The sequence below is a fragment of the Oncorhynchus kisutch genome, linkage group LG10 (assembly GCF_002021735.2).
Source record: "Oncorhynchus kisutch isolate 150728-3 linkage group LG10, Okis_V2, whole genome shotgun sequence".
Taxonomy (NCBI): domain Eukaryota; kingdom Metazoa; phylum Chordata; class Actinopteri; order Salmoniformes; family Salmonidae; genus Oncorhynchus; species Oncorhynchus kisutch.
This window is the reverse complement of record NC_034183.2, coordinates 46,933,291-46,948,254: the sequence shown is the minus strand read 5'-3', so window position 1 is coordinate 46,948,254 and position 14,964 is coordinate 46,933,291. Positions and strand designations below refer to the sequence as shown.

General features: G+C 40.8%; 1 protein-coding gene across 2 annotated transcripts in view; it reads left to right on the top strand.

The window, feature by feature from the left end:
• The window catches only part of LOC109898250 (seizure protein 6 homolog), an 80,939-nt gene that overhangs the window by 33,250 nt on the left and 32,725 nt on the right, over nucleotides 1–14,964 (top strand). For both annotated transcript variants that reach the window (XM_020493147.2, XM_020493146.2), the window contains exons 6-8: nucleotides 588–780; nucleotides 2,763–2,948; nucleotides 3,218–3,401. In XM_020493147.2, coding sequence (XP_020348736.1) covers nucleotides 588–780; nucleotides 2,763–2,948; nucleotides 3,218–3,401 — 563 coding nt within the window. The remainder of the gene's footprint in view (nucleotides 1–587; nucleotides 781–2,762; nucleotides 2,949–3,217; nucleotides 3,402–14,964) is intronic.

The window sequence follows — 14,964 nt, the reverse complement described above, 5'->3', positions numbered from 1 at the left end:
TGGATCCGATCTCGAATTGGAAGCCCCCAGGGAAGAAGGTGCCGAAACCTCTGGATCCAGGGCGGCGAAGCAGTTTCTAGTCTGTGTCCGGTCCAGGCTTAACATCTCCAAAGAGGCCCCCGTTGCCAGAGGACCCTGCTTTCGAATTCCACTGCAAGTGTTATATCTCCATGGCTGGTTGGTAGGATTGAGAACAGGAACATCCACCAAGTCATCCAGGAGCATCCCACCAACTCCATTCTCCAGGGAAGGGGGAGACCCCTTCTGAGAGGGATCGCTGCAGAGTACCAGCCAGTCAGCTGTGGGGAGCAGACACTTCCACCAGGCTAGAGCGGTGTCCGGCTAATGGGGTAGAAGAGAAAGAAAAAGTAGGCAGGTGTGGTTTCCCCAGCTACCTGTTTGCTAAGAGTACCTACTTCACCCATGTAGTCCTCTGCAAGCAAACAGTTGCAGTATACATCATGTGAAATCCATTCGACATTGTGTAGAACCAGTTTTGAATAATGTATACATGTTGGTGAGGCATTTTTACTCCTCAATGATTCCTTAATGAATCACTAGATGTCCACCATCTCCCCTCTCCCCAGGTGAAGAAAGTGAACCTATCCAAGGACGAGTCCCTGACTATCCTTGGCTATGGCGGGACGGGTCCAGAACTCTTAGCCAATGAGACCCTGATGCGTGAGGGTCAGGTGATTCGAAGCTCAACCAATCAGGTGCAGATTTACTACCGCAGTCTCCGGCAGACTGATCATGGTGTGTTCAGCCTACACTATCAAGGTAAATTCGGAGTGGCGTCTTTTCTTTTTCCAAGAAAACATGTTTGAGTCAATACAATGGTTTTATAGGGGTGCTGTCCACAACAAGGAGGGGAAGCACACCAAACTTGAGGTGATTATTTTAGTTTAATAAAAATAAAAAAGTGAAACGACTACTCAAATTTCGCATTAATACAGTGCCTTGCGAAAGTATTCGGCCCCCTTGAACTTTGCGACCTTTTGCCACATTTCAGGCTTCAAACATAAAGATATAAAACTGTATTTTTTTGTGAAGAATCAACAACAAGTGGGACACAATCATGAAGTGGAACGACATTTTTTGGATAGATCAAACTTTTTTAACAAATCAAAAACTGAAAAATTATTCAGCCCCTTTACTTTCAGTGCAGCAAACTCTCTCCAGAAGTTCAGTGAGGATCTCTGAATGATCCAATGTTGACCTAAATGACTAATGATGATAAATACAATCCACCTGTGTGTAATCAAGTCTCCGTATAAATGCACCTGCACTGTGATAGTCTCAGAGGTCCGTTAAAAGCGCAGAGAGCATCATGAAGAACAAGGAACACACCAGGCAGGTCCGAGATACTGTTGTGAAGAAGTTTAAAGCCGGAGTTGGATACAAAAAGATTTCCCAAGCTTTAAACATCACAAGGAGCACTGTGCAAGTGATAATATTGAAATGGAAGGAGTATCAGACCACTGCAAATCTACCAAGACCTGGCCGTCCCTCTAAACTTTCAGCTCATACAAGGAGAAGACTGATCAGAGATGCAGCCAAGAGGCCCATGATCACTCTGGATGAACTGCAGAGATCTACAGCTGAGGTGGGAGACTCTGTCCATAGGACAACAATCAGTCGTATATTGCACAAATCTGGCCTTTATGGAAGAGTGGCAAGAAGAAAGCCATTTCTTAAAGATATCCATAAAAAGTGTTGTTTAAAGTTTGCCACAAGCCACCTGGGAGACACACCAAACATGTGGAAGAAGATGCTCTGGTCAGATGAAACCAAAATTGAACTTTTTGGCAACAATGCAAAACATTATGTTTGGCGTAAAAGCAACACAGCTCATCACCTTGAACACACCATCCCCACTGTCAAACATGGTGGTGGCAGCATCATGGTTTGGGCCTGCTTTTCTTCAGCAGGGACAGGGAAGATGGTTAAAATTGATGGGAAGATGGATGGAGCCAAATACAGGACCATTCTGGAAGAAAACCTGATGGAGTCTGCAAAAGACCTGAGGACTGGGACGGAGATTTGTCTTCCAACAAGACAATGATGATCCAAAACATAAAGCTGAAAGAACTGAAAACTGCTGTTCACAAATGCTCTCCATCCAACCTCACTGAGCTCGAGCTGTTTTGCAAGGAGGAATAGGAAAAAATGTCAGTCTCTCGATGTGCAAAACTGATAGAGACATACCCCAAGCGACTTACAGCTGTAATCGCAGCAAAAGGTGGCGCTACAAAGTATTAACTTAAGGGGGCTGAATAATTTTGCACGCCCAATTTTTCCGTTTTTGATTTGTTAAAAAAGTTTGAAATATCCAATAAATGTCGTTCCACTTCATGATTGTGTCCCAATTGTTGTTGATTCTTCACAAAAAAATACAGTTTTATATCTTTATGTTTGAAGCCTGAAATGTGGCAAAAGGTCGCAAAGTTCAAGGGGGCCGAATACTTTCGCAAGGCACTGTACATTATCAAGATGTATCACATCCGGCCGTGATTTAGAGTCCCAGGTTTGGCCGGGGTAGGCCGTTATTGTAAATAAGGATTTGTTCTTAGCTGACTTGCCAAGTTAAAATAAAGGTTAAATATATATGTTTTCATAAAATAAGTTATTCCACCCCAGTGAGCGCTTTGAGGGTGATGGTTTGTTCACATGTCATCATGCCTTGTTTTGTACAATTGATCTGTAGCACTCTCTCTTTCTTCTATCTTTCTCACTCCCTTAATCTGTCCTACATGCAACAGCCTTCCTCCTCTCCTGCTTGTTCCCTCTTTCTCCTGATGGAGGGGGTGTGACAGTAACGGACATCCACCCCGGAGGCCATGCCCACTTCCACTGTGACCCTGGCTTCCAGGTCAGGGGCCACGAGGTAGCCACCTGCTTGAACATGACTCAACCCCATTGGAGCTCTCCTGAACCTCAGTGTGTGGGTTAGTGTTCGCTATCTTCTGACTGTAGAATCTTTGACCATGTCAATAGGATACAATAATTGTCTGGCCTGCACAGAAAATGTGTTTCCTGAAACGCACAATGCAGCTTTGTTTTTGCCAGTATGGGTACTGTGAGCTCATTGGAAATTGTTTGTCCACGGAAGGCCCCACATCTCACACAGTTGAGGGAAGTTTCTGTGGCTGGCCCCAATGCTAGTGTCCACACACAGTGTACATAACTGATGACACTTGTTCTTCCCAACTGTTAGCTGTGTCATGTGGAGGGTGGATCCGAAACGCGACCGTGGGTAGAATCTTCTCGCCGCCTCCTCCATCGACGAGTAACCATAGCAACGGCAATAATTTCAGCTGCCATTGGCTACTGGAGGCCAAGGAGGGACACAGGCTTCACCTCCACTTTGAGAGGGTTGCGCTGGACGAGGACAATGATAAGTAAGTTAAGATGTTAAAGGGGCAATCTGCAATTGCTACATCCATTGTTTTACTTTTAAATTAATTATATATACCCTTTGATCCTTACCTCTTTTGGCTGCATCCCTTTTTCTCAATTTCCGCCTGAAGACATACCCTAATCTAACTGCCTGTAGCTCAGCCCCATAGGCAAGGATATGCATATTCTTGGTATCATTTGAATGGAAACATTCTGAAGATTGTGGAAATGTTAATTGAATGTAGGAGAATATAACACAGTAGATCTGGTGGAAGGAAAGAGAAAGAAAAAGCATACGTTTTCTGTTTTTTATTGTTGTAGCATCATCTTTCACATGTACTAGAATAGCAACACAGTCAGATAGGATGCTGGGAGATAATTTTGATGGATAACACAAGAGGGCAACTGTAGGTGTGCAAAGTTTCAGACTTATAACTTCAGGAATGGGTGAGCTACATGACATTTAGCATGAAGTCACCCAGGTGTCCCACACAAGTTGCCCAAATACAAAAGTGCAAATAACTATATACAACATATCAAAAACACACACAAAAAACACACACACAAAAAAAAAAAATTGAAATTAATTAGAAATTAAAAATAAATAAAAAAACAGTACACCCTTTGGAAGTCCTCTACACAATATTTTGGTGCCTGTGCCCTGTCCCATAGCAGTCTCTTTCTGAACTGAACAAGTGGTACAGGTCATGCGACACAGAACACAACGACGCCTCCATGCTGTGCCCTTTTGGCCCTGAGGCACAGTTATGCCTGCAGTAATGAACTGTGGCATATGAACACCACTGGAGGCAGGAGTAGAGGGGGCAGAGGTAGAGCGGGCAGCTTGGCACCAAGGGCTCCCAGTCGGAGTCGCTATCACTGTGAAAGAAAACATTTTCAAAAATATTTGTATTGTATGAGCGTTTTATCATCACATAAAATAAACAGATATGTTTTGTATAGAGCAGAGGGAACAGTGAAGTGCTGTTTCATTCAACTCCGGCCATTGTTGTGGGCCTGCCCTCCGCCGAGAAGCACCCAATGGCTATTTCATATGGAAATGGAGTGGAGTAGCAGGCGCAGTGGCCATGTGTGTGTTTGTTGTTCTACTCCATTCCATTTGAATAAAAAAATGGAAAATATACATATCTGACATGGAATATATATTTAATACACACACCTACACACACACACACAAACAAACCACACATTTCATTGCAAATTGCAAAATATATATATATATTTGCACTTACCCGTCCAGAAGTACGTCCTGTCCTTGCAGAAACAGCTCCTCAGCTCATGTTTGAATCATAACACTCAAAGATTCCTCAAACAAAAAAATCTGTCTCACTTTCCAGATCAATCTCTTCTATAATCTGGTGCAAATCTGTATACTTAGACTTTGACTTCGCTTTTCCTGATTTATTCGCCATGATGTCTTCAATCGTTGAAAATACAATTTTCCAAAATACTGCTGTGGGTAACAAGCGTGACAGCAAATCCTCTGATAGTCAAGGCGAGAATGGAGTTCCTTACGTGTGCATTTACAAACAAGGAATGGTGGTCCAACCCAAAACCATTACATACTGGCGTTTACCTCAGCTAGATTTCAAGAAGATCAGTGGTCATTGGGCAGAAATACAGTCAATCAACGAAGCTTCGCTAAAATTATTGGTGCGCAAGGTAGACATTGCTCGTTGTCTTCAAATCAGTTCACTTCTGTCAATACTCCCCGCAAAAAAAACAATGACGTTTGGCTGTGTTGCAAACATCCAGAGGAATGCACTGAAACCAACCATGACTAGATAAATGATGGTTTACCGTGTGTAATTACGTCGAATGCTCCGTAAAAAAATTGATAGAGATGGAATTCACGGCACAAACAGGTTACAAAATGTTTCGATTTAGGCTATAAAAAATAATTTTATCCAAGAAAACGGCACTTCATTTGATCACTGGGACCCTCAGGAAGAGAAATAAGAGCAAGATATCAGAATGTAAGTCATAATTTTACCTTCAGATGTGAATGTGTAAAAACTGTCATGGCGAAAAATGTTTTTGTTGTTGAATGCTCTTCTCAAATAAAAGCATGGTATTTGTTCTCTGTAATAGCTATTTGCAATCAGAAAACGTAGTTTGATTACCAAGATCCTAATATTTTGAAGGATGTAAGACATTTTCAAGAATGTTACGACGTTGTATTTTTAGTTGTCACTCTGAAATTTCCCCTGATGTTGATCCCTGTACGGGGATCGCAGCCATAAGAGAATGTAACTTAAAAATGCCTCATGAGCTTAGTTCAACTGTCTTACCCCATCATTACCCAAAATATAACCTTGTTTTTACTTCTATCTAATTGTAAACAAACACTGTATGAAGTTCAAACATGTTAAAGTCACATGGATGGTCAGTCTATGAATTTGAAAGTGGTTACATGTCTCCAGCCCCATCCCTCAGCTATTTACCGTGCTTCTACACCTGCATTGCTTGCTGTTTGGGGTTTTAGGCTGGGTTTCTGTACAGCACTTTGAGATATCAGCTGATGTACGAAGGGCTATATAAATAAATTTGATTTGATTTGATTTACCAAATCAGTGGCGTGGTAAAAGCTGTGTTATTGTTCAAACTGCAGATTCAGCTGATTCAGATTTACATTATTCCACATGAATAATGTAAAACCGATCTTAGTACAATTCTATTTTCTAACCCAGTACTGTGTATTGGTTGGACAATAACTTACTTCTCATGGACTTTGAAAAAGTGAAGTTGCAAAAGTACAACAATAATTTGGCTGCATTGTATTGTGAGTTCAGCATAGACCATCATAGGCTGATCCAGTATAGATGCTGGTTTTGCTAGTGACCAGCCTTCACTGTGTTTTTGCTGGTGACCTGCCTTCGCTGTGTTTTGGACACTGGTGTTAGTTTTCACTCTGTTTGTCATAACCTAACAGACAACTAGTCCAAGCTCAAATCAAGTTTTTACCCGACTTGTCTAGTTAAATAAAGGTTACATTTTTAAAAAACAACTGGCGGCAACCGCAGCACAATCAATAGGAGGTAAACAGTGGCTGGTGCTGAAAATATAGTTAACTTGTTATGCAAGTATTGCACAGAAAACCTTCACCAGTCGAGCAATTCATTTTTACAATAATCTTCATTTTAATTAGACTTTACAAACAACAAGAGGGCTTAATTGGAGTCTATTTCTTCGGAGCCTAGACCAATATGAAATAAATTAACTGGCTGAGGTAGGCTATGAGGCTTAGCAGCCTAATAGAAGTAGTATTTTTTTATTAGGCCTACTTACAATTGCAACTGGTCAAAAAATGTAGCATCCTACATAAAACAATAATTAAAACAATAATTTGCACGTTCGAACTAAAACGATGTAACGATGTAACGATGCACATTTGTAAATCCCAAACTCTAAAAGTAATTGGAAAGGTAGGTACAAATTATGTGTGACATTGTGGTTACAATAAAGAATGTAAACAAGATGCTGTGTTTATTTACAGTAGTGATGGACAACTGGAGGCATTTTGAAAACAGGTTTTCAAACACTTGTTTTTCACAAATATAGTAGTACTGTAGGAGGTGTAGCCCATAATGCAAATGTTTTCTATTAGCCCGGCTACTGTTGTGAAAATCCCTCAACTTGCAATGTATTCGATGCTTATGTATTCTAAAGTGTTGCATTTCTTACTCAAACCAGCAGTAACGAGCGGCCTGGTGACCTATAGGCTTGAGAGGGAGCACACGTGACAGTCAGACTGCACAAAGTGCCTAATAAACAAATGCAGGTGTCTTATATCTTCACAATGCTTTAAATGCTTTATTATCCAAATGTTTAACTTGTTATGGCTGCAATCCCGGTAACGGGATCGATATGACAACTACCAGTGAAAATAGAGGGCGCCAAATTCAAACCACAGAAATCTCATAATTACAATTCCTAAAACATACATGTGTTTTATATCATTTTAAAGTTAATCTTGTTGTTAATCCCACCAAAGTGTCCGATTTCAAATAGGCTTTTCAGCGAAGCACTGCAAGCGATTATGTTAGGTCTCCACCAAACCACAATAAGCACAGCCATTTTCCAGCAAAATATACCATTCACAAAAAGCAGAAATAGAGATAAAATTAATCACTAACCTTAAATTATCTTCATCAGATGACACTCATAGGACTTCATATTACACAATACATGCATGTTTTGTTTGATAAAGTTCATATTTATATAAAAAAAATCAGAGTTTACATTGGCGTATTAGATTCACTAGTTCCAAAAACATAAAGTGATTTTGCATAGCCACATCGTTTCAACAGAAATACTCATCATAAATGTAGATGATAATACAAGTTATACACATGGAATTATAGATATACCTCTCCTCAATGCAACTGCTGTGTCAGATTCAAAAAAAGTATACGGAAAAAACAACACATGCAATAATCTGAGACGGTGCTCAGAACAGAAGCCAAATTAGCCGCCATGTTGGAGTCAACAGAAACCAGAAAATACATGATAAATGTTTCCTTACCTTTGATGAACTTCATCAGAATGCAGTCCTAGGAATCCCAGGTACACAATAAATGCTTGATTTGTTTGAAAATGTCCGTTATTTATGTCCACTTAGCTACTTTGGTTAGCGCGTTTGGTAAACAATTCCAAAGTCACAAAGCGCGTCCACTATAACGTGACGAAATGTCCAAAAGTTCCGTAACAGTCAGTAGAAACATGTCAAACGATGTACTGAATCAATCTTTAGAATGTTGTTTACATATATCTTGAATAACGTTCCAACTGGAGAATTAGAATGTCTTCAGATGACCAGTGGAACGCAGGTCCTTCCCCTGTGAACGCGCATGGTGAAAGAATGGTCAACTCGTGGCACTGGTGACTATTTCTTGTCTCATTTGACTCCCCTTCACATTAGAGTCATCAGACAAAGTTCTATTGACTGCTGATATCTAGTGGAAGGCGTAGGAAGTGAAAACTCATCCATATCTCACTGTAATTTCAATGAGAGCTTGGTTGAAAATCTGCCACCCCCAGAAATTATACAAACAGGAAGTGGAATTCCTCAGGTTCTATTATACTCACAGACATAATTCAAACAGTTTTAGAAACTTCAGAGTGTTTTATATCCAATACTAATAATACTATGCATATAAGAGTAACTGAGACTGAGGAGCTGGCCGTTTACAATGGGCACCTTTTCATCCAAGCTACTCAAGCTGCCCCTGCAGCCATAAAAAGTTAAAGCATATACTGCACAGGTACACATTAGGATTGTTAAAATAGATTCACACTTCTGATCACCTCAAAATTGCATATGGGGTAGAACATGTTAAAGGATGATAGGTGACAATCTAAAAAAGAGATTGAACGGGATCTTAAAGCACTTGCAAATTCATAACATATCATACGAATTGCAGGAAACATACATTTATCGTGTAGGACGTAACATGTCATACAAAATGAATGACGTCGTATACAATAATATGCATAAATAAACTTAGTTCACAAGATTAAACATTTAGGATCTAGGTTGTGAGATGTTGGAAACCAACCAGAAAAACTATGGGCATTTCTATCAGCATCTTTATGCTTTCGTTAATAAAATAATGATAAAAATACTCTTTCAAAATGCTGATGTTTATTTAGTTGTGGATCCATAATGAATTACTATGGGAATAAATGTCACTGAATTACAGAAATATTGGAATAAAGTTGTCTAATGAAGGTAAACAAAATGTTTAGAAAATACTCTTTCAAACACATGGTCACGTTGTACAGCGCCATTATGGCTATTAGCAGGGCTATATTTTGGCCTTTATAAATATTATTTTGGCCTTTATTCAGATTACAATCGCTCACTGTCATTTAAAAAAAATGAAATAATTTCAAAAATATTGTTATATACAGTGCCTTGCGAAAGTATTCGGCCCCCTTGAACTTTGCGACCTTTTGCCACATTTCAGGCTTCAAACATAAAGATATAAAACTGTATTTTTTTTGTGAAGAATCAACAACAAGTGGGACACAATTATGAAGTGGAACGACATTTATTGGATATTTAAAACTTTTTTAACAAATCAAAAACTGAAATATTGGGCGTGCAAAATTATTCAGCCCCTTTGCTTTCAGTGCAGCAAACTCTCTCCAGAAGTTCAGTGAGGATCTCTGAATGATCCAATGTTGACCTAAATGACTAATGATGGGAATGGGAAAAAATGTCAGTCTCTCGATGTGCAAAACTGATAGAGACATACCCCAAGCGACTTACAGCTGTAATCGCAGCAAAAGGTGGCGCTACAAAGTATTAACTTAAGGGGGCTGAATAATTTTGCACGCCCAATTTTTCTGTTTTTGATTTGTTAAAAAAGTTTGAAATATCCAATATATGTCGTTCCACTTCATGATTGTGTCCCACTTGTTGTTGATTCTTCACAAAAAAATACAGTTTTATATCTTTATGTTTGAAGCCTGAAATGTGGAAAAGGTCGCAAAGTTCAAGGGGGCCGAATACTTTCGCAAGGCACTGTATAGCCTTCCCACTGTGGACATCTATTTCAGCACTGTTTCGCACTGCTCTGAGACAAGCATGGAGAAACGAAAATGTTCAAATATTCCATGATATTCTTAAGATATATGTGTTAACTGAATACAAGCGAGTGATGTCTGCCAAATAATCAAGTTAGGTTTCTCCAGAAATAAATCATTTAAAATAACAAACTGGCTTTATTTACAAGTTGCAGCCATTTACAAGAAAATGTCTCACCCCATGTTCAACAAATGCCTTTTTCTTGCTCACTCTAGGTTAAATGGAAACGAAATCTCCAAAATATTGTTACTTTTGAACCTCTCTTGGGTAGGGGGCAGTATTTTCACATCCGGATGAAAAGTGTGCCCAAAGTAAACTGCCTGTTACTCAGGACCAGAAGCTAGGATATGAATATAAGTGGTAGATCTGGATAGAAAACACTCTAAAGTTTCTAAAACTCTTAAAATTATGTCTGTGAGTATAACAGAACTGATGTGGCAGGCGAAACCCCGAGGACAAACCATCCCCCCCCAAAAAAAATTCTGCCTACCACTGTTTTCAATGGCTGTCACTTTTAATATAAGGAAAAATCCTCCCAGATTGCAGTTCCTAGGGCTTCCACTAGATGTCAACAGTCTTTAGAAAGAGTTTCGTGCTGGTTTTTGAAAAAAATGGGGTCCCCGTGTTGAGGATTAGCATAGCAGATGTGTTGTTGCTTACCCTTACCACCTGGGACGGCCAGTCAGGATGTCCAGGATTCAGTGGCAGAGGGAGGTGTTAAGTCCCAGGGTCCTAAGCTTAGTGATGAGCTTTGAGGGCACTATGGTGTTGAACGCTGAGCTGTAGTCAATGAATAGCATTCTCACATAGGTGTTTCTTTTGTCCAGGTGGGAAAGTGCAGTGTGGAGTGCATCATCTGTGCATCTGTTGGGGTGGTATGCAAATTGGAGTGGGTCTAGGGTTTCTGGGATAATGGTGTTGATGTGAGCCATGACCAGCTTTTCAAAGCATTTCATGGCTACAGACGTGAGTGCTATGGGTCTGTAGTCATTTAGGCAGGTTACCTTAGTGTTCTTGGGCACTATGGTGGTCTGCTTGAAACATGTTGGTATTACAGACTCAGAAAGGGAGAGGTTGAAAATGTCAGTGAAGACACTTGCCAGTTGGTCAGCGCAAGCTCAGAGCACACGTCCTGGTAATCCCGCTGGCCCTGCGGACCTGTGAATGTTGACCTGTTTGAAGGTCTTACTCACATCGGCTGCGGAGTGCGTGATCACACAGTCATCCGGAATAGCTGATGCTCTCATGCATGTTTCAGTGTTACTTGCCTCAAAGTGAGCATAGAAGTTATTTAGCTCGTCTGGTAGTTTGCAAGCCCTTCCACATCCGACGAGCGTTGGAGCCGGTGTAGTACGATTCGGTGTAGTTTGATTCGATCTTAATCCTGTATTGACGCTTTGCCTGTTTGATGGTTCGTTGGAGGGCATAGCAGGATTTCTTATATGCTTCCGGATTAAAGACCCGCTCCTTGAAAGTGGCAGCTCTACCCTTTAGCTCAATGTGAATGTTTTCTGTAATCTATGGCTTCTGGTTGGGGTATGTAAGTACAGTCACTGTGGGGATGATGTCCTCGATGCACTTATTGATAAAAAACAGTGGCTGATGTGGTGTACTGCTCAACGCCATCGGAAGAATCTCGGAACATATTCCAGTCTGTGCTAAACTACAGGACTACTTTGTTAGCATCTGCTTCGTCTGACCACTTTTTTAAAGACCGAGTCACTGGTGATTCCTGCTTTAATTGTTGCTTGTAAGCAGGAATCGGGAGGATAGGTTTTCGCCTGCCATATGAGTTCTGTTATACTCACAGATATCATTCAAACAGTTTTAGAAACGTCAGAGTGTTTTCTATCCAATACTAATAATAATATGCATATATTAGCATCTGGGACAGAGTAGGTTCACTCTGGGCACGCTATTCATCCAAAAGTGAAAATGCTGCCCCATATCCCAAAAAGGTTAAGGAGAAGTCTATCTTTAATTCTGTGAATAACACTAGTATCTTTTATCAATGTTTATTATGAGTATTTCTGCTAAAATCACAGGATGTTTTGGAATTAAAACATTACTGCACGTAAGGCGCCAATGTAAACTGAGATTGTTGGATATAAATATGCATATTATCGAACAAAACATACATGTATTGTGTAACATGGTGTCATATGACTGTCATCTGATAAAGATCATCAAAGGTTAGTGATTAATTGTATTGGCTGGAAAAATGGCTGTGTGTTTTTTCGACTTGGTGGTGATCTAACATAATCATATGTTGTGCTTTAGCTGTAAAGCATTTTTTAAACCGGACACGATGGGTAGATTAACAATATGTTTATCTTTCATTTGCTGTATTGGACTTGTTAATGTGTGAAAGTTACATTTGCCTTTTCAGCTGAATATTGTCGAGGTGTTCCGCTAGCGGAACCCCTGCGCTAGAAAGGTAAACAAAGCTTCCAGGACTTCTTTATCAGTGAATTCCCAAAAAGAGAACTCCTGACCAGCATTTTTAGTATCATTCAATAGATTTCCACCATCTACATCCAAACTACTCTATTCAAGACCTGGCTTTGAAATACATTCAAATATTAAGCCTGCAGATATAAAATGGTGATTCAATTAATTAATTATATCAATTTTGTCAGTAATAGGGCCAGAATCTAAATTATTTAATTTGGGGAGAGAAGAGGAGACACAACCCTTCAGTGATTTAACAGCTTTCCAGAATTTTGCTGGGTTCCCTGTACATTCAGATAGTGTATTAACATAATAATCTGATTTAGCTTTTTTAACTAGTTTTACACACAGATTTCTCAATCGCCTAAAATACTGCCAGTCTGGGCCGGAGTCTGTGAGTCTAGCTTTGGCCCAGGCAGCATCTCTGTTGTGCATGACTTCAGATAGCTCTGGACTGAACCAAGGACAAGACCGATTTTTAATTCTCCATTTTTTAAAGGGAGCATGTTTATCTACAATACAATTGAAAACATTTGTGAAGGGGTTCAGAGCCACCTCTGGGTCAGGTATAGATGCAATACAATCAAAATCTCAAAAATAAATGTTAGTGCGAGTGTAGCGAAATGCTTGTGCTTCTAGTTCCGACAATGCAGTAATAACCAACAAGTAATCTAGCTAACAATTCCAAAACTACTACCTTACACAAGTGTAAGGGGATAAAGAATATGTACATAAAGATATATGAATGAGTGATGGTACAGAGCAGCATAGTCAAGATACAGTAGATGTTATTGAGTGCAGTATATACATATGAGATGAGTATGTAAACAAAGTGGCATAGTTAAAGTGGCTAGTGATACATGTATTACATAAGGATGCAGTAGATGATATAGAGTACAGTATATACGTATACATATGAGATGTAGGGTATGTAAACATTATATTAGGTAGCATTGTTTAAAGTGGCTAGTGATATATTTTACATAATTTCCCATCAATTCCCATTATTAAAGTGGCTGGAGTTGAGTCAGTGTGTTGGCAGCAGCCACTCAATGTTAGTGGTGGCTGTTTAACAGTCTGATGGCAGATAGAAGCTGATAGAAGCTGTTTTTCAGTCTCTCGGTCCCAGCTTTGATGCACCTGTACTGACCTCGCCTTCTGGATGATAGTGGGGTGAACAGGCAGTGGCTCGGGTGGTTGTTGTCCTTGATGATCTTTATGGCCTTCCTGTGACATCGGGTGGTGTAGGTGTCCTGGAGGGCAGGTAGTTTGCCCCCGGTGATGCGTTGTGCAGACCTCACTACCCTCTGGAGAGCCTTATGGTTGTGGGCGGAGCAGTTGCCGTACCAGGCGGTGATACAGCCCGACAGGATGCTCTCGATTGTGCATCTGTAGAAGTTTGTGAGTGCTTTTGGTGACAAGCCGAATTTCTTCAGCCTCCTGAGGTTGAAGAGGCGCTGCTGCGCCTTCTTCACGATGCTGTCTGTGTGGGTGGACCAATTCAGTTTGTCTGTGATGTGTACGCCGAGGAACTTAAAACTTACTACCCTCTCCACTACTGTTCCATCGATGTGGATAGGGGGGTGTTCCCTCTGCTGTTTCCTGAAGTCCACAATCATCTCCTTAGATTTGTTGACGTTGAGTGTGAGGTTATTTTCCTGACACACTCCGAGGGCCCTCACCTCCTCCCTGTAGGCCGTCTCGTCGTTGTTGGTAATCAAGCCTACCACTGTTGTGTCGTCCGCAAACTTGATGATTGAGTTGGAGGCGTGCGTGGCCACGCAGTCGTGGGTGAACAGGGAGTACCGGAGGGGGCTCAGAACGCACTCTTGTGGGGCCCCAGTGTCGAGGATCAGCGGGGTGGAGATGTTGTTGACTACCCTCACCACCTGGGGGCGGCCCGTCAGGAAGTCCAGTACCCAGTTGCACAGGGCGGGGTCGAGACCCAGGGTCTCGAGCTTGATGACGAGCTTGGAGGGCACCATGGTGTTAAATGCCGAGCTGTAGTCGATGAACAGCATTCTCACATAGGTATTCCTCTTGTCCAAATGGGTTAGGGCAGTGTGCAGTGTGGTTGAGATTGCATCGTCTGTGGACCTATTTGGGCGGTAAGCAAATTGGAGTGGGTCTAGGGTGGGTGGAGGTGATATGGTCCTTGACTAGTCTCTCAAAGCACTTCATTATGACGGAAGTGAGTGCTACGGGGCGGGTCTCAGATACAATACAATTATCAGGGTCTGCCTGAGAGGCCCAGATCTTGACATGATCCACTTTAGGTAATAAACTACGAATATTACGATGTAAAAATGTCAAACCTTTTCTGCATTTAAAATCATACAGAGTTTCAATACAAGTCAGATTACTTTGAGATTTCAGAACAACAGGAGACTGTTGAATCAAAGATTGGATTAAACCTATTTTTTTTTTATATATTTTTTTTAGAGGGTGGATCAGATTAATATTGCGGAAAGAATGTTGCTTCCAATGTAATTGTCTGCATC